The sequence below is a fragment of the Rhodotorula toruloides genome (genome assembly GCF_000320785.1).
Source record: "Rhodotorula toruloides NP11 unplaced genomic scaffold Scaffold41, whole genome shotgun sequence".
Taxonomy (NCBI): Eukaryota; Fungi; Basidiomycota; class Microbotryomycetes; order Sporidiobolales; family Sporidiobolaceae; genus Rhodotorula; species Rhodotorula toruloides.
Window position 1 is genome coordinate 70394 of NW_015623001.1, and position 26759 is coordinate 97152.

General features: G+C 60.6%; 14 protein-coding genes across 14 annotated transcripts; 3 read left to right on the plus strand and 11 right to left on the minus strand.

Moving 5' to 3' along the window:
• Positions 1-93: 93 nt before the first annotated feature.
• Positions 94-1719, minus strand: RHTO_06478 (uncharacterized protein; the record flags this gene model as incomplete). Its single annotated transcript, XM_016420139.1, has 6 exons — positions 94-266; positions 322-370; positions 469-614; positions 714-874; positions 956-1261; positions 1328-1719. The coding sequence occupies 6 exons, from the start codon at positions 1717-1719 to the stop codon at positions 94-96; spliced, it is 1227 nt and encodes a 408-aa protein (XP_016269454.1).
• A 566-nt stretch (positions 1720-2285) lies between these two features.
• Positions 2286-2993, minus strand: RHTO_06479 (DUF3140 family protein; the record flags this gene model as incomplete). The annotated part of the gene is made up of 6 exons (XM_016420140.1): positions 2286-2315; positions 2380-2477; positions 2542-2617; positions 2683-2730; positions 2796-2887; positions 2951-2993. The coding sequence occupies 6 exons, from the start codon at positions 2991-2993 to the stop codon at positions 2286-2288; spliced, it is 387 nt and encodes a 128-aa protein (XP_016269455.1).
• Positions 2994-3438: 445 nt separating this feature from the next.
• Positions 3439-5974, minus strand: RHTO_06480 (rhodocoxin reductase; the record flags this gene model as incomplete). Its single annotated transcript, XM_016420141.1, has 12 exons — positions 3439-3474; positions 3558-3673; positions 3736-3838; positions 3902-3985; positions 4045-4058; positions 4138-4465; positions 4526-4666; positions 4724-5334; positions 5396-5418; positions 5515-5609; positions 5730-5784; positions 5844-5974. The coding sequence occupies 12 exons, from the start codon at positions 5972-5974 to the stop codon at positions 3439-3441; spliced, it is 1737 nt and encodes a 578-aa protein (XP_016269456.1).
• A 501-nt stretch (positions 5975-6475) lies between these two features.
• Positions 6476-8390, minus strand: RHTO_06481 (casein kinase II subunit alpha; the record flags this gene model as incomplete). The annotated part of the gene is made up of 10 exons (XM_016420142.1): positions 6476-6625; positions 6773-6827; positions 6896-7004; positions 7081-7173; positions 7252-7363; positions 7476-7670; positions 7794-7961; positions 8074-8121; positions 8189-8197; positions 8283-8390. 10 exons carry the CDS (start codon positions 8388-8390, stop codon positions 6476-6478), a joined length of 1047 nt encoding a protein of 348 aa, XP_016269457.1.
• Positions 8391-9120: 730 nt separating this feature from the next.
• RHTO_06482 (uncharacterized protein) lies at positions 9121-9549 on the minus strand (the record flags this gene model as incomplete). Its single annotated transcript, XM_016420143.1, has 2 exons — positions 9121-9198; positions 9379-9549. 2 exons carry the CDS (start codon positions 9547-9549, stop codon positions 9121-9123), a joined length of 249 nt encoding a protein of 82 aa, XP_016269458.1.
• A 185-nt stretch (positions 9550-9734) lies between these two features.
• On the plus strand, positions 9735-11502 carry RHTO_06483 (mitochondrial carrier protein; the record flags this gene model as incomplete). The annotated part of the gene is made up of 10 exons (XM_016420144.1): positions 9735-9981; positions 10043-10162; positions 10229-10293; positions 10352-10471; positions 10539-10747; positions 10821-10906; positions 10969-11023; positions 11146-11233; positions 11315-11362; positions 11428-11502. 10 exons carry the CDS (start codon positions 9735-9737, stop codon positions 11500-11502), a joined length of 1113 nt encoding a protein of 370 aa, XP_016269459.1.
• Positions 11503-11768: 266 nt separating this feature from the next.
• RHTO_06484 (uncharacterized protein) lies at positions 11769-12696 on the minus strand (the record flags this gene model as incomplete). Its single annotated transcript, XM_016420145.1, has 6 exons — positions 11769-11803; positions 11864-11971; positions 12042-12074; positions 12132-12182; positions 12247-12391; positions 12445-12696. 6 exons carry the CDS (start codon positions 12694-12696, stop codon positions 11769-11771), a joined length of 624 nt encoding a protein of 207 aa, XP_016269460.1.
• A 184-nt stretch (positions 12697-12880) lies between these two features.
• On the minus strand, positions 12881-14511 carry RHTO_06485 (autophagy-related protein 5; the record flags this gene model as incomplete). The annotated part of the gene is made up of 6 exons (XM_016420146.1): positions 12881-13092; positions 13163-13381; positions 13459-13549; positions 13617-14007; positions 14069-14214; positions 14269-14511. 6 exons carry the CDS (start codon positions 14509-14511, stop codon positions 12881-12883), a joined length of 1302 nt encoding a protein of 433 aa, XP_016269461.1.
• Positions 14512-14848: 337 nt separating this feature from the next.
• RHTO_06486 (tetratricopeptide repeat containing protein) lies at positions 14849-16111 on the plus strand (the record flags this gene model as incomplete). Its single annotated transcript, XM_016420147.1, has 5 exons — positions 14849-15011; positions 15068-15132; positions 15207-15353; positions 15421-15852; positions 15911-16111. The coding sequence occupies 5 exons, from the start codon at positions 14849-14851 to the stop codon at positions 16109-16111; spliced, it is 1008 nt and encodes a 335-aa protein (XP_016269462.1).
• Positions 16112-16209: 98 nt separating this feature from the next.
• On the minus strand, positions 16210-19309 carry RHTO_06487 (C6 transcription factor; the record flags this gene model as incomplete). Its single annotated transcript, XM_016420148.1, has 10 exons — positions 16210-16434; positions 16492-16554; positions 16613-16711; positions 16765-16802; positions 16861-17034; positions 17092-17341; positions 17434-18017; positions 18071-18694; positions 18751-19057; positions 19127-19309. 10 exons carry the CDS (start codon positions 19307-19309, stop codon positions 16210-16212), a joined length of 2547 nt encoding a protein of 848 aa, XP_016269463.1.
• Positions 19310-20422: 1113 nt separating this feature from the next.
• RHTO_06488 (uncharacterized protein) lies at positions 20423-21198 on the minus strand (the record flags this gene model as incomplete). The annotated part of the gene is made up of 4 exons (XM_016420149.1): positions 20423-20505; positions 20568-20603; positions 20665-20820; positions 20880-21198. The coding sequence occupies 4 exons, from the start codon at positions 21196-21198 to the stop codon at positions 20423-20425; spliced, it is 594 nt and encodes a 197-aa protein (XP_016269464.1).
• A 192-nt stretch (positions 21199-21390) lies between these two features.
• Positions 21391-22319, minus strand: RHTO_06489 (phosphopantetheine adenylyltransferase / dephospho-CoA kinase; the record flags this gene model as incomplete). Its single annotated transcript, XM_016420150.1, has 4 exons — positions 21391-21593; positions 21660-21741; positions 21804-21931; positions 21992-22319. The coding sequence occupies 4 exons, from the start codon at positions 22317-22319 to the stop codon at positions 21391-21393; spliced, it is 741 nt and encodes a 246-aa protein (XP_016269465.1).
• Positions 22320-22796: 477 nt separating this feature from the next.
• Positions 22797-25139, plus strand: RHTO_06490 (carboxylesterase type B; the record flags this gene model as incomplete). The annotated part of the gene is made up of 9 exons (XM_016420151.1): positions 22797-22940; positions 23111-23196; positions 23262-23300; positions 23372-23500; positions 23565-23692; positions 23774-24018; positions 24077-24391; positions 24481-24904; positions 24967-25139. The coding sequence occupies 9 exons, from the start codon at positions 22797-22799 to the stop codon at positions 25137-25139; spliced, it is 1683 nt and encodes a 560-aa protein (XP_016269466.1).
• Positions 25140-25240: 101 nt separating this feature from the next.
• RHTO_06491 (protein of cation efflux protein family, zinc transporter) lies at positions 25241-26647 on the minus strand (the record flags this gene model as incomplete). The annotated part of the gene is made up of 4 exons (XM_016420152.1): positions 25241-25500; positions 25562-26041; positions 26098-26367; positions 26425-26647. The coding sequence occupies 4 exons, from the start codon at positions 26645-26647 to the stop codon at positions 25241-25243; spliced, it is 1233 nt and encodes a 410-aa protein (XP_016269467.1).
• Between the last annotated feature and the right edge of the window lie 112 nt (positions 26648-26759).

The following is a 26759-nucleotide window of genomic DNA, read 5'->3' on the forward strand; positions in this document are numbered from 1 at the left end:
TCGACTGCGAAGAAAGAGGAGGCGGACGGCGAGTGGCGGTTATGCTGGACGAGGTCGGCGAAGCGTAAATGCGTAATGCTGCCGTGCGTCGCCTCACGCCGCCGTCCCACTCCACTGTACCGGACACTCGACCGCATCCAACCTCGCGGTCCTCTCCTTCGTGCCAACAACGCCCGTGATCTCGCTCGAGACGGTGACGGTCAAGTTCAGTGGGGCGCGGTCAGTCGTGGGGTAGAGGTGCGCGCAGGAGGAGCGCATAATTTGGTCTGCGCAAGTGAGGGTCAGGGAGTGTTCAAGGGGAGGGGGAGAGGGAGGACGCACAGGTTGGGTTGCTCGAGCTCGAGTAGTTGCCGTAGAACTGGATCGGGAACTGCGCGAGCATCCATGCATCAGTTCGACTCTCGAAGACGACCAGTTCGTAGTCACTCCCCCGCCCGCGAGCAATGTCCACCCCTGCCGTAGACTTACCTGATAACTCGTCACCCTCTTCGGCTGGACCTTGATCTCCCCCGCGTCCCACTTCTGCGTCGCGACGATCCCGTCGGTCTCTTGCAGGCGGACGGTGATGGCGAAGGAGCGGTAGTGGACGGGAAGGTACGAGGCGGAGGAGTCGACTGGAAGCCAGGGCGAGTCAGCCTGTCAGCCACGCAGATGTCTCACGTACATGCGAGAGGCATTGAGGCGGACAGCGGAGAAGGGAAAGGCCGACTCACTCGCCAGCGTCAAATTCGCACCAAAGCTGAATCCAGTCGGATCTGCAGACGAGACGTAAGGCGACGGGTCGTCCGACGTGAGTGCCGGGTCGGGAATCTTGGGCGAGTTGAAGGTGATTGTGGGAGTGCGTGGGATGAGGAAGTAGCAGAGGAGGATGGCGCTGTGAGCGGGACGGTTTGCTCTAGGCGTCAGTTGCTGCGCTAGACCGCACGAGAGCGCCAAGAAAGTCATCCGGACTCACGCAACGCCAAGGAAGACGACCAGCGGCACAAGCCACTTCCAGTTCCTCCTCACCCACCCACCCACGCCCCTTCCCGCAGCCTTCACATCCCCCACGACCCTCTCCCTCTTCTCCCTCTTCTTCTCCGCGTCTCTCGCATCCTTCTCACGCATCGCTTCGCCGGGCGTCCAGTCTGCGCGGGAGAGGATAGGCGCGTCGACGAGTTCAGAGGCGGGCGTGGTAGGGAATTTCGAGGTGGATGCTGAGGCCGGGGGTTTGGGGTAGGTTGAGTCAAAGGTGGAGCGGGTTGAGAAGCCGGAGGGGTGGCTGTGGATGGACGGGGCTGTCTCGTCAATTTCTGCGGGACCGCGGCAGGACGGGAAGAAGACGCACGATACCATCCCCGGCCTAAAGCTCTGCCTCTGCCCGCCCAAGTGCACCGAGCTCTTCCTCTTGCCCGCCGCCTCAAAGTCCCCATACGACGCAAAGCCCGCCCCATCTTCCTCCTCATCGCTACTGTGCGTTCCTCCGCGCTCTTCCTCGCGCATCAACATCCCTTCTTCTGCCCTTCCCGTCCCGTGATCGAGGGCGTAGAGGTCTGCAGATGAATACCGCGCATGCGACTGTTGGTCGCGCAGAAAAGCCGGGTGGGAAGAAGAAGGAGAACGAGGAGGAGGTGGGGGAGACGAAGGGGAGTGATAGTCGAGTGTGTTGGCGTAGCGGGTCTGGAGGTCGTAGGCGGACGAGTCGCGGCTTTGACGGGCGTTTGAAGGGCGGTAGGGCATCCCTGCGTGCTTTGTTGGCGCGAGGAAGCGCTCAGGATCGTGCGAGTCCCGCCGGGGAGTGGAGCGATGGGTGCAAGCGGGAGATGTCGGTGCTTCGGGGGAGTTGATGCAGACTGGGTGCACTCCTAGCAGTCTGATAGCTTCGTACACGCGACGTCAAGCCAAGCAAGCGGTGTTGAGCGAGTGGTAAAGCCCTGTCCCCGTCCGTTCGCGATGAGCTCTGCATCTGCCACAACGGCGACACCCCTCGAAAGGACACTCGAGGACATAGGCAGCCTCACTCTAGTGTCTACGAGGCCGCTACATTGCCGATGACCGGCCCGCTGCTGTTGCCGCCGAGTTACTCCCGGTCCTCCTCGCTAGCGAACTGATGAGGACGTTCCTGCCTCGCGCGGCTCATCGGCTGCATATGAGCGACGCCACTATCTCCCACTCGGTACTGTCGGGACGTACCACCTCTCGGACTGCCCCTGCTGCTCTCGGCGTCCCTTCGGAGACGAGGAACGAGTCGCGATTCCTTCGACAGCTACAACAAGCTTGCCTCTGTACAACCCAGCTCTTCCCGCTCACTTGAGCGAGTCGTGTCCCCAGTTCTTCTGCTCGTGCACGCTCAGTCAGCTCACCAGCGCCAGTAAGGAAGAGTGGGCAGGGAGAACGCACAAGGGACCTGTACGACTTGGTTTGCTCCAACTCCTCCGGATCTTTCTCCGCATTGTTCTTCTCCTCCTGCGCGAGATGGCGCTTGCAATACGAGGTGACTATCCAAGCAATCTCGTCGTCAGCTGGAAGCAAAGTAGGGGAAGGCGGAGGGGCGGGACGAACCCTTGCGCATGTGCTCGATATCCTCGTCGGTGTATTGCTCCGGATCTTTGTCGGGGTTGCGCTCGAGGATGTCGATCTGCCATGCGGACCGCAATGTCAGCCTCAACGACCAGAAGTAAGGGAAATAAAGGCGAGACTCACAATCTTCCTGCCCGACTCGTGTCCAACACTCTCCTGACCCGACTTGACCTGCCGCCACATGTCTCCATCAGCTCTCCTCGTTCTCAAAGCTGGAAGAGCGAGAAGGGACGCACCTTGCCATCATTATCCTTACTCCACCCCGCAGTTTGCGACGAATTCGTGTCCAACCAGTCTCTCAGCTCGTCAGGCGTCATGTTGACGTAGTCTGTGTGCGTGCGTCCATGTCAGGGGAGGCGAAGAGAGGAAGGAGAATGAGGGAGGAACGCACCGTTGAACTCGTCGATAACTTGGCTGTCGGGCTTGCCTCCCATGTTGGCTCGTGTGGTGTGAAAGGTGTTTGAGTGGAGTGGATTGAGTACCTGTGAGGCTGAAAGGCAGGGAGGAGGCCGTGAGGGAAGTGAGCGGAACGAGGCGAGGCGAGCGGGTCGAACGAAGACGTGGACAAGGTGCAACCGGTTCAGCAACGCTCCAGCCCTTCTGTACGTGCCGTCGTACTCACAAGTCGGTGTACGAAGCTGAAAGAGAGCGGTTGGAGAGCAAGTTGACCCACACCGGCCCTTGGCCTTCGCAATCCGCTGCGTCACCACTTCGCGCAGATCGACCTCATTTTGCCGCACGTGCGCTGAAAAAGACTGTCCTTTGCACTCAGACGAAGCGGTTTCTACAGAAGGGTATGCGAGGCGAGAGGAGCGAGCGGGCTTAGAGACGCGCGGAGGAAGAGGGTGCCGCCGACTTCGCGGCCGACGGCGCCGCATCCTAGACGGTGCCGACGAGAGGGACGAGGAGCGGGTCCTGCGCGCAGCGGACAGTCCTGTCAGCGGGCGAATCTTCGGGAGAGAGCAGAGTCGATAGCAACGAGGACTCCGCTCGCTCACCTTTCCAGCCTTGAGCTCGTCCTTGGTGAGCATCTTGTCAATCTTCATGAGCTCCGAGATGTGGGCGACGATAGGATCGCGCTGCATCGACGCAGCAGCGACGACATTCTGGCCCTCTGCCAGCTCACATCGAGTCAGCTCTGGCAGCGAGGTCGAAGCGAAGAACGGGCAGACGCACGGAAGTAGTACGCGACGAATTTGAGCTGGTCGGGGTGTCCGTCAATCATGATGTCGTCCCAGCTCGAAGCCTTGGTCGTGCCCGCGTAGCGGAGTTGCTGGCCCTGCAGATCCCGACATCGTCTCGTCAGCATGCTGCCTGAGCGAGGGAGGTAGATGCGACGCACCTGCGCACTCCAGAAGACCGAGATCTTGTCGAACGCCTCGCGCTTCTGCGTCGCGATGTAGTGCGCGATCGCGCGGCCGTGGTTCTGCGGGACAAGAAGCGGGTAAGCGTGAGAAGAGGGAAGGAAAACGAGAGACTGCGCACACTAGCGACGTTCCCTGTGGATGGGAGTTATCCTCAATCGTCAGTTTCCGCTTGCCCAGAGGAAAGCGGACGAAGGAAGACGCCTCGACGCACAGTGCTGGACGTAATTCTCCCCCTTAGGCGTATCGAAAGTCGCGATATCTCCCAATGCAAACACCCTTCCCTGCGTCTTCCCCTTCAGCTGCACAACCTCCAGCACCTCATCCGTCCTGACACTCGCATTCTTCTCCAACTCCAACCCGGCGTCTTTGAGAAGCTGCGTGGCGGGCTTGACGCCCGTTCCCATGATGACGACGTCGGCAGGGAGGACGGTGCCGTCTTTGAGGTGGACTGAGCCGACGTGCGTCGAGTCGGATTTGGAGGGAGCGAAGTGCGAGAGTTCGGCGGGGAGGATGAACTTGGTACCTTTGCCTTCGTGGAACTGCCGGCGTCGAGCGTCAGCGAGGCGCACCAGATTAGTGTACGAGGAGCGCAAGCGCACCTTGCGGATCCCGTTCCCGATGTCCGCGCCGAGAATCTTCTCGAACGGAGCCTTCTCCATCCCGACGATCGTGACTTTGGCCTTGTCCGCGAGAGCGAGGGCGACTTCCATCCCGATGAAGGACGAGCCGACGACGACGACCTGGGAGCGGTACTGTTAAGGAGATGCGAGACGAGCGGGAGGAGGAAGCCGACGCACATTCTTCTTGTCCTCGTCCTTCTCGGCAGACCCGATCGCGGCGGTGATAGCCTCAGCGTCCTTGACGCCGCGGACGGTAAAGATATTCATCAAGTCGTGTCCGTCAAGGGGGATCTTGACGGGAATGGCGCCGGTCGCGAGAATCAGATTCTCGTACTGGACCTCCTTGCCATCCGCGAGCTCGACGCTCGAGTTCTGGAAATCAAGCTTGGTCGCCTCGACGCCGAGTACAAAGTCGACCTTGAGCTTGTCGTAGAACGCCTTTCCACGGAGCGCGAGTTTCTCCGGGTCCGAGATGAGCGCCTTCGAGATCTTGGTCCTGTCGATCGGGAGGTGCGGTTCCTTCGAGACGACCTTGATCGAGCCCGTGTATCCCTCATCGCGCAGTCCCTCGATCGTGTGCGCCGCGCCAGGCCCACCACCGACGATGAGGACGTCGACGCGCGAAGCGGACGAGTCGATCTCGACCGACGGAGCGGCCGGCTCACGGGAGTTCGAGACGGTCTGCTCGTCGGCGAGGACGTAGACGGATGAGCCGTCCGTCTCGACTTTGAAGCTTTGGAGGGCGTTCAGGCCGGGTGCATCTTCAATGTCGCCGTTCGAGCAGACGTCTGCCGAGTCGAATGGGTCAGAAGCTTCTCCGCGTCGTAATTGGAGTCGCATGGGACGCACTGAAGCAAGCGCCGTGCCACGGGCTGACGCATTACGAGAGGAGCGCAACGGCAAAAGGAGAAGAAAACGAGCGAGGTCTGGTCAGTCCAGCGCTCGTAAGCTCCGCGTCGCCCACTCACCAAACGAGCCTGCCCTCCTGCGACAAGACACCCTTGACAAGCGGCGCGCCGTAGTGGGTGCATTTGTTCGAGTTGGCAAAGTACTGGTCTTTGACCTGCACGGGGATCGCTGCGTCAGCTCATCGCGCTCCTCCGTACCTATCCTACACGTCGCTTGAGTCGAACCGCAGCTCCGACGGAAGGAATTGAGGAGGAAGAGCGGAGGACGAGCGGACCTTTGAGAGGAGGATCTTGCTCTCCGAGTCCTCCTTCGGGAACGGGATCTCCTTCCTGCAGACCGCCACGACCATCAGCGCACTCCGTTCCCAGCCTACACGAGCACCACGCACATCTCTCCATTCTTGAGATCCCCCAGCGATGCGACGCGGATTCGGGTGGACATTGCGGCGGCGAGACGGAGCGGGGCGAGAGCGGATCGAGCTGAGCGGGTTGTGAGCGAGTAGAGTGAGCTGCTGAGCATGCAGCAGTGCTATCACAAGCGGTAAGGACGAGCGGTAAGCAGCCCTTTCAAGCGAGTTGAAGCCGATGTCCAACGTTGTGGGGCGAAGTTCGTCATCGACCAAATCGGGCGAGCGCGATTGGAACGCAGCGAAGCGTGCAGAGCTGGCGTGCATACTCAGGACAACGACGAGCGGAAAGTGAAGCGTTGTAGCGCAGGAGAAGTCGAGGACTCTCTCTCGCGAGGCGGCATCTTGGAGGCTGCTGGTACAACGAGGATGATGCACGGCCTCTAGAGCAAAATCGAGGAGAAGGAGAGAGGAATAACAGAGACGAGAAACACAACGCAAAGCACGGCGAGGTGGAGGAGGTGGAGGAGGAAGAGGTTGAGGAGAGGTGTCGAGTCGTCCTCGCTTCTCCTGCACCCTCGCTGTCTACCCACGCACGCGAGTCCCCTACCGCGCCCCCAGCCACAACCCCAAGCCCAACAGGCTTCCACCCGTCCTCACCCCTCACGCCGCGCCTACCTCATCTCCTCAACCTTCCCCTTCCCCTGCCTCTCCTGCTCCCTAACCGGCGCGAACAGCGCATGCCCCTGTCCTTCCTTGGCCGTGATGCGCGCGTTGTGGTCGTACCGGAGGAGGTGGTCGAGGAAGTCGATCGCTTCGTTGCTCTGCAAGACGAGGAGGTGAGCGTCAGCGAGGTTGCGAGGCGGGCGTGGCGTGCGAGGAGAGCGAGGTGTAGCGAGGAGAGAAAAACCGAGAGGAGAAAGGGAGAGAGCGAGTGAGGAGATTGGGGAGAAAGGAAGCGAGGGACGCACGATGTATCGCTGGTTGTCGGCATTCACAAACTTTGACCACGGCTTCTTCGCGTACCTGTATCCCCCACTCACTCATCAGCTCTGCGTCAAGAAAAGGAGAGGAACGGGAGAGGCGGGACGTACCGGCCGAGGATATCGTCGAATTCGGGCGCGAGCTCGATATCGTACTTCTCGAGGTACTCGTACAACTCATCCGTCCCGAGGACTTTCGTGATCTTGACCAACTGGTCCTCTGTTCACGCAGGGAAATCTCAACCATCAGCATCTCGACGGGAGAAGCAGCTGAAGGGGGAAAGAGCGCGACGAACCGTTCGAGTGGCCGTGGAAGAACGGTTCCTTGCGGAAGATCATGCTGGCAAACATGCACCCAAGGGACCACATATCCAGCGAGTAGTCGTATTCTGATCACGGCGTAGCCCTTCTATCAGTACCTTCGTCCGAATGGGTAGAACAGTTTGAAGAGAGGAGCGCGAACGAACCTTGGAAGTCGACGAGCAGTTCGGGACCCTTGAAGTAGCGCGAGGCGACGCGGACGTTGTACTCGGTGTTGGGGTGGTAGAACTCGGCGAGTCCCCAGTCGATCAGGCGGAGCTGGGCGCACAATCAGTCGGGTCAGTCGAGAAGCCGCTCAACTGCCAGCGCTGGAACCGGTCGCCGGTGGGCGAGAACGGTAACGCAAGTATCGAGCGGGCGCCCGACTCACCTGCCGCTTCTCATGATCAATCATGACATTGTGCGGCTTGACATCGCGATGCATGATTCCCCTCGAGTGGCAGAAATCGAGCGCCTTGAGCAGTTCGTAGATGTAGTACCGGACGTCGTAGTCGGTCAAGCGAGGGTAGAGGACTTTGAAGTCGGTGTTGTTGACGTGCTCGAAGACTAGCGAGGGGGTCTTGCTCTGCGAGGCGCGAAGGGGAGGGCGTCAGCTTGCATCCGCCAACATCGAGTATGCCTCCGTGCATCGCAGCTGCGGGGAGACAGTAGAACTCGAGACGGAGGAGAAGTCGTACGCCCAACGCACCTGCGGGTCCCGCACGACATCATACAGGTTGATGATGTTCTCGCCTCCGGCGAGGTTTTGCAGGATCTTGATCTCGCGCTTGATCTTCTTCTTCTTGACGGGCTTGAGAACCTTGATCACGCACTTGTCGTCGTTGACGATGTTGACGCCTTCGAAGACTTCCGAGTACTGCACGCGGGACGAGGGGTGTGAGCGAGACCTCGAAAAGTACGACAACGACGCCCATCGTCTGCTTGCTGATCAGATTGGCAGACGGTTGACGTGTCGTAGGAGGGCTCACCTTTCCTCGCCCAACCTTGCGCACGACCTCGTAGTTGTCTTGAATCCCCTGCGAAGTCAGCAAGACGTACCCGTCAGTCCCGTCCTCGCTCTCCATCGACACATGCTAAACGCACCCATGCAACCTGTTCCCACACAAAGCGAAGCCCGTCAGCGCCTGTCGTGACTAGCGCAAACCCTCTCACGAGGATCCAGAGAGGAGGGACGCACCATCAACTCGTCATAGTTCCACCAGCTCTTGGGCCTGCTCGAGTTGGCGTCTGCGTACACCCTCGCGATCGACCGCGCTGGAGTCCCGCTCGGCAGCGGGTTGGACATTGTCGGGATGAGGCGAGGGGGGGTCGTTCGAAGAAGGAGGAGGGCGGGCGAGGGCGGACAAAGACGTGTGGGGTCAGGAGAGTTGGATGGTGCGATCTAGCCCGAGCACGAGTCAAGCAGGCGCTGTGTCGGCGAGTTTGACGAGTTGCGGGTCGAGATGAAGGTGAGGAGACGACGAGATGAGCTGGGAGTTGGGCCGGCGGGCTGTGTGGGTGTGTGCGGGTGTTCTAACCGTGTTCTAGCGGTGTACGAGTCTCTCGAGCAGCTCAGAGCGCCCTCGTCGTGGTACGTGAGCCAGTCGACCCGCTCGCTTTCGCCAGCTCGCCTCTTTGCCTCGTGCACCTCACTCCTCGCTCCGTTTCTCACGCTGGACTGCTCGTTGGGACCTCTACTAGACTCGCTCGTGATTGGTGAGTCTCCCAGTTTTGGTCTCGCTGCGCACGCTGCTCTGCTCGTCGAGCTACGACCGGTGTACAATGGAGGGGGGAAAAGCTTCCATCGCACCGCGCATCGGACGAGTTGGCGCGCTGGCCAGGTCGGCGTGATGTGCAGAAGCGTGGCAGGGCGGGCGCAGTAGCAGGAACGGGACACCACCCTCTCCTCCTCGACTTCTCGGCGATCCACCCTCAACCGCAACGCCGCCGAAGAAAAGCCCATGATGTCTTCCGCGTCCTAGACGCAATCCAATTGATCCTACCGCTCAGATCATAGCGGACAATCTTTGGGCTCGTTACCCGTGACTGAGGCTTTTCGACGGCGGCTCGACCTTCCAGTCGACTTGCGACCCGGCGGACCGGTGCTGGCGGATCTGCATGGACAAACAGCAGTCTGACGGAGGTGTCGTGAACGGCGTACTGACCCGTCATTCGCACCCTGTCACAGATCAGCTTCGCGGACGATACCTTCCACTCCTCGACTCTCGACGCCTGTTTCCTCAGTCGCAGATGCACTACAACGTGGAGAAACACACTCTCCTCATCCTGCGCACCTGCGTGTGCATGCAAACGTTACGGAAACGTCGAGGGAGAGAGATCTTGCGGTGCTCGCGCTCCTTCTGGCTGTCCCGCTCCTCCTCGCAAGCTCCGGCCGTCTCCGTTGCGCTCGACGCTCCGAAAGCCGTCTCGATCGCGCTGAAGAGTGCCTCGGCCTCCGGTTCCATCGTTGACAACTTTCGATCCCTGCGAACTGTCGCTTTCCGCGCCTCCTCTCGCTCGCTGGTCTGGCATAGGATCGTTGCTAGGGTTAAGGGAGCTACTGGACTGCTTGGACGCTCCCGTTGCCGTCTCGCAGCTCTCCCGCCCTTCTTCCGCCCCACCTCTATCCTCCTCATCTCCCTTCACAGCGATGGCAACCTCCACGACCTCTGACCCTTTGCCATCCCGCACGCTCCCCTCCCATCCGGCTTATCCGTCAGACGCAAGCCCAGCAGCGCCGTTCGTGCGGCACGATGCGTATGAGCAGGGCCAGACGAGCGGTTCGATGGAGGTTGTGAAGGAGGACTTGAAGGGCAAGGGCAAGGGCAAGGAGAGGGCGGTTGATCTGAGGGGTTTCGCGGCGGGTACAGCGAGCGGGATGACGAAGCTCGTCGTCGGTGCGTCCCTATCCTCCTCGTCGACGAGAAACGAAGTGCTGACCGGATTGCGAGGAATCAGGCCACCCCTTCGACGTGATTAAGGTCCGACTACAGTGTTCCCCGCCAGGGACGTACGGCGGGCCATGGGAGTGTCTGAAGACGACGATTCGGGCGGAAGGGCCGCGGGCGTTGTATAAGGGTGCGTTGCGCGGCTTTCGTCTCCGCGTTCGAGAGTTTCGATGGGCTGATGGGCTCGGGTGAACAGGCGCTACACCACCTGCGATAGGCTGGACGCTGAGCGACTCGATGCTGATGGGTTCTCTGCACCAAGTTTGTTCCTCCCTACCTTCTCTAGCTTTCCTCTGCTAACGCTCTCCATCGTGCGCAGTACCGACTACTGATAGCACGATTTGAGTCTGGCTGGCGGTCGGGCTGGCGAGACGACGGCGCGGGATTGGGCAAAGACGGGTTGTCGAAAGGCTTGCAGCTGAGTTTGGGCGGTCACTTTGTGCGTTCCCCTCCTTTCCCTCCTTCACTCACGTCAATCGAGCTGACTCAGCTGTCTGATTGTACAGATTGCAGGACTCCTCGCAGGCCAAACAGTCTGCGTCGTCGCCTGCCCAACAGAACACCTCAAAGCCCGCCTCCAAATGCAGACGACCGGTCCGCGACTGTACACCGGCCCGATCGACTGCGCGAAGAAGATCGTGCAGGTCAGGGGCGTGAGGGGCTTGTGGCATGGGTTTGGAGCAACGCTGATGTTCCGAAGTTGGATGGGGATGATGTGCGTTTCGTTTTTTCGCTTCGCTTTCGACGGGTTCAAGACTGGAGAGAACTGATGCGATGCGTGCACGCAGGTTTTTCTCGTATGAAGTCATCCTCCGCGCATTCCGAAAACACGTGCCGGACATGAAGCCCGGCACGGCAAACTTCCTCGCAGGCGGTACGTTCCTCCTTCTCCTTTTGCAGCCCTGCGTGCAACGCTGACGAGATTTGATTGCACAGGTCTCGCCTCAAATACATTCTGGATGGGCAGCTTCCCGTTTGATGCGGTCAAGAAGTGCGTTATCCCCTCGCCTCTCTCGCTTTGCCCACTTCCGCTCCTCCTCCTTCGTTCCCTCTGCCGCACTTCGTGCCTGCTGCCGATTTAACCGCTGACTCATTTGTGTCTATACGGAACAGCCGCCTCATGACCGATTCCCTCACCAACCCTCGATACCCAACCTGGATGTCCTGCGCAAGACAGATATACGCAGAAGGCGGAGCAAAAGTACGTGTGCCGCGACCCTTCTCTCGCTCTTTTCAGCTTGGAGCAAGCGAGCTGATGAGCCGTCTTGATGTCGATCCACAGGCTTTCTATCGCGGCTTCGTCCCCTGCATCCTCCGAGCATTCCCTACCGTGCGTCCCCTCTCTCTCCCTCCTCTTCTACATTTCGCGCTGACCCTCGCGCGTGCGGCTCGCAGAACGCCTCGGCCCTCCTCGTCTGGGAGAGCACGATGCGCTTCATCGGCGCCGAGAAACTCGCAACTTCGGACTAGACGGTCAGCATTCTCTATAGATGGTAGCATTCGCAACGCAGCTGCCTTATAGCTTCTTCTACGTATGGAACGAGCGAGGTTCAGACGCTTTGACGGGAGCAAGCGTGTGCAGGTGAGTCTCACGCCCACTTGCGTAGACTTCCGCTGGTCTGGTCTCCGCGCTTCTCTACTGTGCAAGTTGCGGCAGATGATGAAACATACGCGTCGATACAGCCGCCTTGAAGCGAACCAGACTTGCGAAGGTCGACCCTCTCCCTCCTCCTGCGCTACGCTAGATGTCCGAAGATCCCACCGATGCCCTCTATCGACATTTTCTTCGTCAATATCGGTTCGCTAGGTCAGAGAAGCGGAGGCGACGCACTGGTGATTGCGCCAACTGCAGTCTGAGCCGCACCCGCGACGGCATGAGTTGCTGTTTCTGCTGCGCCGGCAACGGCGGATGTTGCGGTGTGTTCGGCGCCGGCGACGGCTGTCCGGCAGAGGAATTTGAGAGGTGAGTTCGGAACGATTCAGTATGAGGGAAACGAAGCGGGACGGACCGGCTGTTGCCGTGCTGAAAGCGCCAACAACGTCTGCAGCCGTCTTCTGGGTCAGCTTTCGACGACTCCGAGCGAGTATGAGATACGCACGAGACGTCACGTCGCCTACGACGCTCATGAACGCCGAAGTCAGGTCAAGCGCTGCGAAGGAACAGTCAACTCTGGCCGCGCGAACGTGAGAAGCTGACGAAGGGCGTCGACGCACGCGTAGTGACTGTGGGAAAGGTGACAAAGTCGACGGCGTGGTCCCAGATGCTCTTGCCCCATTTCCAGGCGATAAAAGCGCCGGCGAGGATGACCACCGCAAGGACTGAGAAGATGATGATTCGTTTCGTGTGTTTGCTGAGGTGCTGTAGCTCAGCAGCGTCAGTAATCGTCGAAGGGAGGTTGTGGGAGAACGCACGAATTGTTTGCCGTCGTCGTCGTCGTCCCCGTCTCCTCCGTCCTGCTTGCGATGGTGCCCCTTTTCCCCGCTCTTCTTGACCCATTCCTGCCTCCGTCGTCGAATCACAGTGTCACCGGGCTTGTCGAGCAGTGTCTGGCGAAAGCCATACTTCTCATCCTCCGACGAGGAAGAGGAGGAGAGAGCAGAGGAGGAAGCGGTTGACTCGTAGCGAGCGGTGGAAGCGGCAGCGTGTGGCGAGTACCGGTGCATGGTAGTGCCACGCAGAGGTGAGGCGAACGAGGGAGAAGCGAGAGAAGCGATGGGACGTCGCAGCGGAAAGTCCACGGGCAAGCACGCTCGCGCCCCCTCCTCCTCGTCGCGTCGCCTGTGGTCACGTCGCCGACTGAGCCGTCTGGCATGAGGCAAGAGTCATTGAGCACCGCATTACAGGCCCTCACGACTCCTCCCGCTCGTCCAGCACGACGACAACCGATACCCACCCGTCCGCACCCGCCAAACACGCGCCGAGCCAGCCCATCTCCGACGCGAGGGGGACGTAGACGCCTTGTATGAGAGGGTACGCGAGCGAAGGAGAGGAGGCGGAAGATGGCGGGAAGAGGAGGGGAAGGAGGTGCGAGAGGAAGTGCTGGAGGGTTGTTGGTGTTCCTGCGAAAGCGAGAGAGCGTGAGTGACGCCCAAGCCATGATGAGAGCTGGAACAGGACAAGAGAACGCACCGTCTTCTCTCAGCGGCGACACCAATTCCTGCAATGGCTGCGCGCCTTCCGGCAGATACACCTTGACCGGCACACTTCTCACGCCGTTCGCGTCCGGTACCCGCTCGTTTCCGCTCGAAGGCGTAGGCGAGCGAATTAATGCGGGCGAGGCGAAGTGAGGGCCGAGAGAAGGGAGAGGAACGAGTCGCGAGCCAACCGACCAGTACTTGTCGAAGTTGTCTGTGTCGCGCGACATGTCAGCTCACGCTCGACCTATGCGCGAAGGCAGCTGCTCAAAGCGATTGAAGAGCGCTCACTCTGCACGAGTCCCTCCCACAAGCCGTCCTGCTGCTCCTTCCGCAAGTTCATCACCCGCTTCGTGTTGCCCGACCGGACGTAATCCGCTTCCTGCGTGCATCACCAGAGTCAGTGTGCTGGTCACACAGACTGAGGCTCGAAAAGACGGCGCACGCACCTTGACCATCGCCATAAAGCCGACTCGCGCATCCTCAACCTTGTTGCTGACGACCAACACATCGCTTGGCGGATCTCGAAGGTGCAGAGTGATCTTCCACGGCTGTGTCGGATCAGAAGGCGGCAGTGACGAGGTAGGTATGGAGCGAGCCGAGGAAGGTGTTCGGGGGCGAGCGGTGTGCGAGGATGCGGAGGGTGCGCGGAGAGTCGCGTCGCGAGATTCGGGCTGGTCGAAGGAGAGTTGAGCGGTAGAGGCAGAGAGGGGCGCGAAGACAGAGGCGAGGGAAGAGGGGAGAGATGAGTCGGCGGTCGTGGTGGATGGTCGAGGTGGGAGGAGAGATGGCTGATTGGCGAGGTAGTGGTAGTCGTATAGAAGTCCGATAGGCCAGTGCCTGGGGTCAAAGTAAGGATTCATCAGTCTAGCTCGACCAAACGGGAGAGCGTGCGGCGCACCATTTGAGCGGAACCCCGTCAGCTTCGAACCAGAGGTCTTGATCTCGCAGGCTCGCTGCTGTGTTGTCGTCGAGAACGAGGTTGACGAAGTACTTTCGTATTTGTGGGAGGAGAAGGGGGAGGTAAGCGATTCGAGGGGCTTGAACCTGCGAAATGGTGGTCAGCGATCAGCTCTTTCGCTACAAGGAGGAGTGACGCACGTAATACGCTTCTATGCTGCGATCTGCCTGCGCTGGTAGCTCGTTCTCCGCTAGGACCACCTGTATCGGAACACTTCCGCCAAAGACGAGCGTGCGGAAGACCGCTGCGAGAGCTCCCGCTCCTGCCGCATCTCCTCCGCCAGTCCCGCCGCTGCCTCCGCTACCCGTGAAGGACGAGTTGGACGGCGTCTGGCGCATTCGAGCAGAGGTTGCCGAGGAGTAGGAGGACGGTTGTCGAGACATCTGCCGAGGGACATGTCAGCTTGTAGCGGGTATCGCGACCTCCAGTGGCTCACGCACCACGTTCAAGTGCTCGCTAAGCCTTCAAACCCCTCAACTTGGAGCCGGCTGTCCGTGAGACGACGTTCAGTCGTTGAGGAAGATGAGGGGGTCGGGCGGCGGCAGCAGCGAGCGGGGAGTCCGGAGCTTCTCCAGCCGCAGTGATCAGCTACTGAAAGCGAAGTCTAGCTAGTCGTCACAGCTCCAAGCGAGGGAGAGTGTGTGGTCGCAGCCCACGCCCCACTTCATCAGCGTTGCGCCGCTTGAACCTCGTCTAGAGACGGCTACACCGCTGATTGACATGGCTAGGACTGCTCTGACAGACGCCAACAAGCTCTCGACTGCTGCCATCTTTGACGAACTCCGCGACACGAGGGTCAAGCAGGACCGCCATGCGGAACGGGTGCTGGAGTTGGGACGAGTGCTCGAGCAACGGGGCGCTTTGAAGGGCGGGAAGGACCAGTGTACGTACTTCTCCAAGCTCTTGTCAGAGTGCCGGCTGATAGAGCTGGCTTTGCAGCGTGGGACTCGATGGAACAGGTCGTCCTCGCCGGGGTGGAATGTGGACAGCTCGAGTTAGCAGAGGTACGTAGACTCCTCTGCGCTCATCAGGGCGATATCATCCAGAACGGACCTGATTGACGATACTCCGCGCGCAGATCCTCTCGTACCGCCTCCTCACGCACTTCTCGTCGACACCACATCGCGTCGCCTACCTTCGCGGCTTGCTGCTCGAGTGCAAGGGCAATCTGGTTGGCGCACGGGAGCTGTACGAGCAGTGCTTGAACGACGACGAGACGGATGTGGTGCGTCTCGCACCTCCCGATCCTCCTCACCCTCACCGAATACGACTGACTCGCTTGACATTCGCAGAACTCTCGCAAACGCCTGATCGCCCTCCACCTCTCTTCGCCTCTCTTCGAACTTCCGAGCGGCAAGGGCTCCGCATCTTCACCAGCCCAACAATCCTACCTTTCCGCCTCACTCTCCCGCCAAAAAGGCATCTCCCTCCTCACGCAATACCTCGACACCTACTATGCCGATCTTTCCGGCTGGCTCACCCTCTCGACACACTACGCCTCCCTCGCACTCTACCCTCAAGCCCTCACAGCCCTCAGCCACGCCGTCATCCTCGCTCCGCACGATCCCTGGGTCGCGCTCAAGTTCGCTGAGACGGCGTATACGGCGGGTGAGGTACATATGGCGTGGAAGGAGTATCTGCGGGTGATCGAGATGAGCACGGAAGAGGGCGACGAGGTGCCGCTGAAGGGCGCGGCGAGACGAGCTGCGATGGGTGCGAAGCTGGTGAGCCTGCGTGTTCCCTCAGCCTACTCTATCTCGGATGAGTCGTGACTGATGCCAGAATGGTCGCGAGGTTCAGTGCATTCCTCGACTCCGCTCTCTCGCCGCACCAGCAGATCCGCTGCTCGCTCCCGCCAAACTCGACGAGATCGATCTCCTCCTCTCTCGCCTCCTGCTCGACGCGTACACGAAGACGGACGGAGCGGTCGGGTTGGGCATCGTGCGGAGATGGCTGGGCGGGACGGGCGAGGAAACGAAATAGAAGCGGTCTCGCGCTTCCAGTCTCGGTGTACAGACGTGCGACGAGGCTAGGATTGACAACACCGCATGACGAACCGATAAAGATAGCGAGAACTGCTGCTACGCCCAATTGAGATGCCAGCCCCACTCCTCGAGAATCGAATCCGGGTCCACGAACTTCCTCCCGTCTTCGCTCCTCCTCCACGCCTCGTCGATGAGCGCACGCGACCGCTTCGTGTTCATGAACGTGAACTCGTCCATGTGTCGGTCGAAGAGACGGGTTGAGCGGGCGCGGTCGGTCAAGGACGAGTGAGGCGAGACGAGCGGCGTCGAGTTGAGGTGCATCTGCGCTTGACGAGGTCAGCATTGGAGCGCGTTGAGAGAGAGAAAAAAGCGACTGACTAGGAAGAGTGGCCAATGCATGCTGCACAAGCCGGGCAGCGACTCGCTGACGATGACTTCAGTCTGCCCAAGCGGAACGCTGTCAGCTTTGCGTCTTCGGCGACTTGGGAAGGCGACGCACCAGGCTCAGCATCTTGCGGACAAGCAGCAGGATCGGGTACGAGGTGGGCGGAAGCTCGAGCAGCATCTCGAGGTACAGGAGGGCGGCGAGGCGGAAGACCTGCGGGAGGCGTGAGTCAGTCGAGATCGCGTGAACAAGCGTCAAGTACGCACCTCGTGAAAGTAGCGGTGAGGCTCGAGGTCGGGACGCTCTGCACGGATCGAGCGATCAGGCATATGTTGAGCACAAGCGGACAGACGTGCACGCACCGACTAAAAAGGCATCCATCCTGTCCTTCTCCCGCTCGAGTTCGTACTTGATCTCCTCGACCTTGCGCATGTATGTCGAGAGGTCGTCTTCGGCGATCGTTCCGCCACTGGTCTTGAGCGCTTGCCGCTTCTCCTTGGCGAGGTTTGTGATGCAGGCGATGAGCAGGAAGACGGCTGGCGGAGGATCGCGCGTCAGCCATTTTGAGAGATCATTGGAAGAGCAAGACAGACCTTCGGCGGCACCCATGAGCGTGTCCAGCACATCTTCCTCGTCCTCCTCGTCCAGTCTGTCCTGCTCGCTGTCACCTTCGCCCGGCGTCGCACTCGCAGGACTCGTTTTAGCGCTGCCTCCGTCTCGCGCCGAGTCTCGCGTGCGCAGAGCGCTGTAGTCGACGAGCAAGCCGTCGTTGCGGGACGAAGACGAGAGGACGTCGTGGTAGAGAAGGTTCTTGACGAGCTGGCGGGCGAGAGGCGAGCGGCACTGGCGTACGCCGCCGACGAGGTTGATGATTTGCGCGGCCTGCTCAGTTGCGAATCAGCGCGCGGCTCGGGAAGGTGAAATTGTGAACGCACCTCTCGCATGCGGGTGCGCCACAGGTCCACGGCGCCCTGACAGATAGCCGTATGCGTGAGCATCAACCGTGCCGCAAGCATCGCCTCCCAAATCTGCGGTATCTCCTCCAGATCCTTCTCCCGCCTCGTCTCGTCGCTCATCGACTGATCCGCCGCCCGTTCTGCTCGGGCGGCTGCATACGCCTCGAGAGCCGGAAGCGCAGCGACGAGTCCTTGATCGGCCAGGTGGCCGAGCTGGTCCGACAGCGACGCCATCACACTGTTCCCTCCTCCCGCAGGCGGCTGTCCCGGCACAGGTGCTTCGGCACCTTGCTGCCTGGCCGCCGATGCCGCTGCGAGGTTGGCGGCGCTCCACGACAGGATGGCATGCAGGAGAAAGGTGTGGCGATGCGCGAGAGGGACGAGCGAGAGGTAGAGGTTGGCGGACGCGCGAGCAGATTTCGCTGTTGCGGCGGTACGCTCTCGCTCGCGGCTTGTGCGGGAGCGTGACTGCGAACGTTCGGAAGACGAGGAGGGACGAGACGACGAAGATTCGGAGGAGGGCGCGGAGGCGAGGGAAACGAGACGAGCGAGCGAAGTGGTGTCTGCGCGAGGAGCTGTGAGCGATTGAAACGGACGAGGAGACGAGCGGACGCACAATGTGACAGCAGGTACGACTGCGTGAACGCAAAGTCCGCAGACGCCAGGAAGCTTGCCGCCTGGTTGACGGCGACCGGAAGAGGCTGATCGGGATGAGGCGTGACTTGCGCTTGCGCAACCGCATCGCTGAAGGCAGCAAGAGCGAGGCGATCCGCATCAACCGCCTTCGTCGCGACCATCTGGAGATCGAGCGAAGACAATGCTTCGTTTGATCCTGGCAAGGCGAGGTTGTCGAGCATCGGCTGATTGAGCGCGGCTGAGAAGGGGTGCGCGCCAGGCGATGGCGAGCGCAGGAGGGCGAAGAGGTCGAAAGGCGGGCTCGAGCCGGTGCTTTTATGATCGACGTCGAGTTGCTCGCTCTGCCGTTCGTCGTCAGCTTGTCCGGAGCTGGCAGACTGCGGAAGTATCGCAGGCGCTGGACCGGCCTGAGGCGAGAAGGCTCCGACATGCGGTGGCAGAGTGGCGGACCATCCCATCGGCTCGTTCGTCGCAGCAGGCTCGTACGGCGTAGGGGCAAAAGAGCCGAGGAACGGCATCCATGCAGTCGAAACGGGAGGAGCAGAAGGCGAGGCGGAGAAGGTGGGCGGTTGTGGCACGATTGACGGGGTTGCGGGATTGTAGGCTGCACCTTTCACCGTGAGCAGGCTGGTAAAGCGACAGAGCGGAGGCGGTACGCACGAGGGATGCCAAAGTCGACTCCAGTAGATGGCCACGACGGGATCATCGTTGGTGGCCAGCCCATCCCGGCCGCTCCGTACGGCCATGCCGCCACGGCCATCATCGAGTCTGGCGTGCCAGCGGCACCCGCATTCGCCTGCAACTCGCGCGACTTCTCCTCCTCCTCCTGCTTGATCCGCTCCTTCTGCTGCAAGCGCTCGATACGCTTCCTCCGCCGCTCGAGCGCGGCCTGCATCTTATCCTCCCATTCGCAAGTGAGCAACAGACGTGTACAGGCGCCGCACGAGGGCTTCTGCTCGTCGCACAGCTGCGTCCCGGGAGGAGACAGTCAACTCGTGAACGATCGGACGGGCTTGGACAGCGTTTGCGGGCGCACCTTCTTGCGCTTGCGACAGACCAGGCATCCGTTGCGTGTTCGGCGCTTCTTCTGGCCATCCCCGCCGCTTGTGTTCGTGATGCCATCCTCCAACCCCGGCGAAGCTGATGAAGCGTCCTGGCGCGATTGTCGCGTCGTAGAGGGGCCGGCTTGCGAGTCCACGCCAGCAAAGATGTCTGTCATAGCGTGCGGCGTCAAGCGAGAGCAGCAGGAGAGGTTGCGAAGCGAGAGTGAGCTGTCGAAGGTGAAGAGGGTCCCCTTGGGGGCGGCGGGAGATGTCAAAGTTGCGGTTCATCGCTGATGGACGATTGCGTGGCTACAACTTCGAAAGTAATCTGTAATGATTCCAGACGGCGTTCACGAGAGGGGAAGTTACAAAGGGAGGAGGGAAGAGAAGGAGGAGGAGACGAGGAGAGGCGGAGAGGGCCAAATAGTGTTTGCCAGCGGGTCGTTCTGATTGCTGTTGTATCGTTTACGCCTTCTTGTCGCTCTGACTCGACTGCGCCAGAGATTCCCTCTGCTCAGCAAGGAAGCGAGCACGTTTCTCCGAGTCCAACCTTTCCTGCTCGAAGGACTCGGCCAACCAATCCGCCGGCGGGATCCAGCTGTACACTTTGGACACCAGGCTTAGCGTCGCCAAGCCCACCCAGGCGATAATGGCCGCGGATGTGATGCAAGCCACCACGAAGCCCGCTGCCAGAGCGGTGAGCACGAACCACTTAGCTGCGCCAAGCGGGAGCTCGGCACGGCAGTGAGCATAGCCCTCTTGCACGAACGCCTGCAGCTCGCTGCGCTTTGGGGAAGTCGGGGCAGGAGGTCTCGGAGCGTTTGAGTCCTGGCTGTAGGCTCGAGTGAGGCTGCAAGGCGTCGCCAGGTACGCGGCAGTCGCGCTGAAGGGGCGAGGGTGAAGGTGAGAGTGTGTACGAGTGAGGTAGGCGAGGAGAGGGACGCCTCGAGTGAGCCGGAAGGAGGCGAGGGGAGCCCGCGCCAGAGGGGCGGTACGGGCGATGGCTGAGAGACGAGGGAGCATGCTGAGTCCGACGTCAGAGTTGTGCAAGCGTGAAGGAGCTTGAGCTCAGCCGAAGGTAGAGGAGAGTAAGAGAGAGGAAAGAGGGAACAAGAAGGAAAGCGCGCAGCGCCTCCCGGCACGACTCGCCGATCACGTTCCGCTGCCCTCCTACGCGTGACGCGAAGACCAGGAGTACCTTAGAATACGCTGTGGGTAAGTTGCAAGCAGAGTGATTACGAAGGGAATCTTCAAGGCGAGTAGATGCGAAGCGGAAAAGCTTCCAGAAGTCAAGCGTGAGAAGCGCCGGTCGTCGTCTCCTTCACCTCAATCTGCGCAGTAGGCTCGGAGATCTGCTTGTCGTGGTTGACGCCTGCGAGGTAGCGGGAGAGAAATGCGTGATCAGCCGGGACCGGGCAAGAATGGGGGGGAGACCAAGCGCGCCGTCGATGTACTTGACAACAGCGACGTCTGCAACAAGGTCGAATTGAGACGACCTCCGCGGAGACAGTCGGATTCCAAGCGGACGCACCCTGGCCCAACTTGAAGAGGCGTTCGTCGAGCGTACTAGCCCTCTCCTCCAAAGCTTCGCACCTGCCCATCAGGTAGCTGTAGCGGACCTGCAAGGCAACAAGCAATTCGTGTGATTCCACGGCGGACGAGAGGGTGTAAGCCGCGCCAAGGGAGACTGTTGCATGGTTCGAAGGATCAGCTTTGCGCGGAAGACGCGAAATGCTCGCGACGTACTGAACGTGAGGGCGGCGGCTCCGATAAAGATAAAACCCAGACTCGCGGCAGACTCCTTCTTCTGCGAGCTCGGTGAGTCCTGCGATTCAGGCGCGGGCTTCGACTGCGAAACCGGGGCGGTAGACTCGACGGGAAGGGCATTCTGGCGCGGATCGGTCTGCGTGTGGAAGGCCTTCGAGATGCTCGAGAGCTTGGAAAGGCTCGGGAGCGGGAGCGCGCTGTGCATCTCCGTCGAGGTTGCGGAAATGGATCGAGAAGAGACGAAGGCGGTGTGGGCGCGTGCGACGACGCGCGGGGCGAGGACGAGGCTCGTGAGCATCTTCGTGAGGTTCTGTGAGCGAGCCGAGGGGTTTAGACAGGCGTGCGAAGCGGTGTAAATCAGCAAGAGTGCGCGGTTGAGGGGAGAGAGATGAGCGACTCGAGGTGGAGTCTCAGCGTCTCTCCGTGGCCCGAGCAACTCGTGCAGTGGTATGAACGTTGCAATAAGTACGTTCGCGTGCCGAACGGCAGGCTACGCTCCCTTTCCCGCCCCCTCAGCCTCCCTCTTCCTCGCCAACCACTCCCGGATCCCCGTACTCCCCATCTTGCTCGCCACTTCGACCGCCACCTTCTCCTCCTGACTCGTCGTCGAACCGCCTTGCGCGTCGTGCGCGACGAGCGAGATGCACCAGACATCCAGAGGCGGTAGGGAGCGAGATGTGCGGAGTTTGTTGACTGCGAAGGAACTGGCGTCAGCCTTGCTTTGTTCAGCTTAGCGAGGTGTCTCAGAGCGCTGCTTACTCGTGTCGCCTCCTGCCTTCGTCTCGTCCGAGACGACGAGCGCCTGAATCGATGGATCGTTTGCAGTCGGGCCGTACACGTCCTGCAGCGCGACGAGTGTCGGCATCTTCGAGGATTCGAGGAAATAGGAAGTCCTGCACGCACCTGCAGCGGCACGCACTCGCACTGGATCTCCGGCCGAATGAGCGCGACGAACGATTCGACGTTCCGGATCCGCACATCGAGCGGTTCGAGCAAGTCGCGGTGTTTCTTGTTCTTCAGCAGTGCGTCGTCTACAAGCGTCGAGCTCAATTAGTCGCGACTTTGAGCCCCGTAGAGAGGAATCGACGAACCTGAAACGCCGACGATGAGCTTCTGCGAGGTGATCGAGCATGCCATCGAGAGGAGGAGCTTGTGGCCCATGTGCAGGTGGTCGAAGGTACCGCCCATCGCCGAAGTGCGGTATAGAGGAGGAGGAGGGGAGCCGGCCGCCGAAATGAACGCGCCGTCGTCGAGGTTGGCGGAGGGTAGAGAGGCAAAGTCGTCCGACGTCGCTCTCCCTTTCCCCTTGGCGGGTCCTGCACCGCCGTCTGCATCCATCGTCGTCTCGCTCGGCCACTCCCACCGTTCCACCGTTTGCTCATCCGCACTGGACGGCAAACAGATGCCAGTCCCTCGCATTTCCTCCACGACAACGTTCACTTTCGCCAGTAGCCGGTCTGCCTCGAGATACGCTCGCGTTGCCGCGCTGTAAACAAGCGAGAGCGCCCGTTCCAGCGGGACGAAGGGCGAGGTCGGAGGGGTTCGAGGTGGGGAAGCCGGGGAGGAGGAGGTGCTGGAGCTCGAGTCGTCGCTCTGTTCGGTTCGCCATGGGGATTGGCCGGTCTGCGGAGTCCGTACAACGACCAGCAAGCTTGTGCGAGCTCGCTTCGCTGCTGTGTACACCGTGTCGAGACAGGTTGACCGGTGGGGCGATGAAGGGAGCGAGAGGAACGAGGGGAGCGAGGGAAAGGACAGAACGAGCGTAAGGTTGTGCTGGGCCATCTTGGTAGCCTGTGCGCGAGCTTTGCGAGGGCCTGGCAGCTATAGCGAGGCAAGAGTCGAGGATCAACCGCTTTCTGTTGCGCTTTCATCTCGACAACCGCTCAAACCGCTCAAATGGCCTCGCTCGAGCTTACACGCGACACTCGCTATGGTCCAGTGACTGGCTACGCCGACACGCACCCGCTGCGCCGCATGTCGAGCGCGCATGAGCCTCATCGCGGTTCGGGAGGTGGGGAGGACCCGGTCTTGAAGTGGCTGGTGAGTTGCGCGTTTCCAAGGGACTAGAAGGACGCAGTGAGACGTCATCGAGCATCCGACGGGCCTCCAGCTGGCCAGGCGAGCGAGAGGGCTCACTCGCACACTCCGACGCTTCCGCTCGCCCTTCGGAGATCCACCAGCCAGCGTACTGACCTCTTTCGAGCTTGCAGGGCATCCCGTACGCACAGGCTGGACGCTTCGAGAGGCCGAGCGCACCGGAGACGTGGAAAGAGGCGAAGGAATGCCTCGAGTTTGGGTGCGTTCGCCTCCCATTCCTCCAATTCTTGCTCGCCCTTAACGCTCGTACTCCTTTCCATTCAGCTCAATGTTTCCACAGCCGCCAAGCAACACCGAGCTTCTGTGCGTCAACGCTGCTCGACCTTGTCATTCGCGCCAGATGACCGCTGACCTTTCCGTCATCCCGCTCGCAGCCTCGCCAAACTCCCCGGCTTCCTCATGCGCACGCACATCCCCGTTTCCGAGTCCTCGCACTTCATCAACGTCTTTGCGCCTGGCGACTTGAAGGAGGGGGAGAAGCTGCCTGTGCTCGTCTGGATCTAGTGCGTTCAGTCTCCCTCCTACCTCACCTTCATTCCCGACTGTCTGACGGCTGATGATCTGCAGTGGAGGAGCGCTGAACAATGGAACGGCCGACCGCTTCTTCTACGACCCGACGTGCTGGATCCGCGATGGGCAGAAGAAGGGACAGCGTTGCATCGTGGTGACGGGCAACTACAGGACGAACATCTTCGGTGCGTGAGGAGCCCTGCTTCAGCTGCTCTCCACACTCAGCTGAGCTTCACACTGATGCTCTAGTCGGCCCGTACGCACAGGCTTCTGCGCGAGCGACGACCTCGCCAAGGAGGACCCGAACAGCTTGTGCGGCAACTACGGCGCGTACGACGTGATCGCCATGTTCGAATGGGTCAAGGCGAACATTGCCAACTTTGGCGGCGACCCGGAGAACGTCACGGCTTTCGGTCAGTCCGCCGGAGCCTTCCTCATCTCGCACTTGCTTGTGTCGGGCAAGAAGCTTTTCAAGAGGGCGATCTGCCAGAGTGGTGCTGCTGAGACGATGGTGAGCTACTCGCTACTGGACCACACAGCTCGTTCCGCTTACCTTTCGCATATTGCAGCTTCTCCGCCCCGTCCCGCAAGCCTACCCCGCCTACACCTCTATCCTCGACTCCATCGGCGTACCCTCCACCTCTTCTGCCTCAGACCGCCTCTCAGCTCTCCGCTCCGCACCCGCCGAAACCCTCCTCTCGCTCCACAATGCCGCTCACTCGTTCACCGCGCTCTCGCTCGCGCTTGAACCAAAAGTCGAGGGGGCGATATGGACTGAGGAGACCATGAAGCGCTTTGAGAGGGGAGAATGGGACGAGTGGGTCGAGGAGGTCATCCTTGGGACGACGGAGGACGAGGGGACGATATTCGCTTCCGCTTTCCAGGTGCGGGGCGCTCAATCCCGTTGCAGACTGACTAAAGCGTCTTCATCGGTACTGACTCTGTTGCGGACGCTTGTGCTTGCCGTGCACAGCTCACCTCGCCGCAAGCCTTCGACGCCTACGTTTCCCGCTTCCCTCCTTCTCTCCAGCCGAAGATCAAGGCGAAGTACACCTCGCACCTCCCGAACGGCACCTACGACTCATCCTCTCCCGTCCTTCTCACTGACATGCCCGGCACGAAGCTTCTCGCCGACCAAGTCTTCCTCCACCCCGTCATGGACCAAGCCGCCCTCCTCGCTCGCAAATCCAAAGTCTGGCTTTACCGCCTTCGCGCACCAGTCGAAGTGATCGACCGCGTCGCGCCCGTCAAGCTGGGTGTCTTCCACTCGGCGGATCTGCCGTTCGTCTTCAACTCGAGGTCGTTGTGGGAGCACGAGGGACCGGACGCGGACGATGCGAAGACTGCGGCTGCAGTTGGGGAGAGGTGGATGCGCTTTGCAATTCAGGGCAATCCCGGTTCGTCGCGCTCTCACTGTTCTCTTCCTCCGCTCTCTCACTCACTCGGCTCGTCGTTGCAGACTCGGCCTGGACGCCCTACAAGCCCGACAAGCCATCGTGGCTCGCCTTCGACCGCGCAGGCAAAGTCTCAAACGAAGATTTGAGCTGGTTCGAGAAGAACAAGGTCGAGCTTGTGTTTGCTGGGCAGGAGAAAAGCGAGGGCGAAGAGTTCCTCGGCGAGTCAAACGAGTGAAGATGCGTTGCTTGCTGTAGATTCCGGATCAGTGCCTGTAGAAATTCGTGCAACCTCGTAGATACAACAACGATGCAAAGTCTGGACAGCAGCTCGAGTTTCTAGCAACAGGCGTTCTCGTCGCAGCTAGCCTTCGCACACGGAATCTGACACCTCTGCCTGATTCCCGCCGCCGTTTCCTCCGCTGTCCCGAGCACGACCGACTGTACATCGTCGGCGACGAGTTCTGGCTGGATCGAGACGCCGCCGTGAATGCCCCATGCGTGCAGGCACTCGCGGATTGAGCGGGCGACGTGCGTGAAGTCGTGGAGGGAGGAGAAGTTGACCGAGACGTGAAGCGAGGCGATGTGCTTGGTTTGGGCTGCGCGCAAGGGGAGTCAGCAAGTCGACATAAAGCAGTCTGAAAGGAAGGCGATACGAACTGAGGGAGAAGATGTGAATCTCGTGGACTGCCTTGACGCCCGGCAAAGCCGCGATGTCCTCCTCGATACCAGCGAGGGACATCTCCTCCGGCGCCGCTTCGAGCAGCAACCTCGCGCTCCGCCACATGAGCGGAATGCTCGTTGCGAGGATGCTGATCCCGACAAGGAGGGAAGCGATGCCGTCCATGCGTGAGAAGCCGGTCTTCCAGATCACCGCGGCGGCGATGATGACGAATAGGTTGTTGATGGCGTCGCCGAAGAGGTGGACCATCGCGCCGAGCAAGCCGAGGTCGTAGCTCTTCTTTTCGAAAACTTCTTGCAATTTCGTGTGTTGGTGATCCGCATGTTTGTCGGGCAGGCTGCTCAGCTCAATATCGCCTGTCGAGCTGGGTTGGCCTTCGTCTCCCGCGACAGGCGAGTGAGTGTGGCTGCCGTGCGAGGAGGTCGAGCCGCCGTGCGAGTGGCCGTGTCCGCCGTGGTCTGCGTGAGACCTGAGTTGATGAGCGGCGTTCCAAGGGAAGTAAAGACAGACGCACCGTGGACGACGAGAGCCGATAGGATGTTCAACCCAAGTCCCACCGCACCGACAATCAGGACGAGAAGCGGTTCCGTCACTTCTTCTGGCTTGATCAGCCGCTCGATGGCCTGCAAGACGATTGAGAAGCCCAGAGCGGCAAGAAAGGCGCCATTGAAGAAGGCGCCTGTGACGGGGGCACGCTGGAAACCGAACGAGTAGTTGGCAGGGACGCCGTGTTTGCGGTCGGCGAGACGGAAGGCGATGAGGGCGACGACGAAGCCGACGAGGTCTGCAGACGAACACGTCAATTCTGCTGATGAGAGATCGAGGACGATGCCCGACACACCGCTTACGACGTGGAAGGCGTCGGCAATGAGGACGAGCGAGTTCTGGCGAAAGCCGACGACGATCTCGACCACGAAGAAGGCCGTCGAGATACCGATCGCAATCTCGAGTTTGCGCGCTTTGGGGAGAGCGAACATGGCAGCGAGTGTGCCGTGAGGGAGGGCGGAGACGATTACCGACGAGTCGCCGCCGGCCTTTCCGCCAGACTTGCCACCAGAAGACATGGTTGTAGTGTTGGAGTGTTGGGGGGTGTTGAGGTGGGTGAATGAGCGAGTTTAGCAGAGTGCGCGAGTGTGGGTCAAGAGCAGAAGACAAGAGAGCGAGGACGAGAGGTTG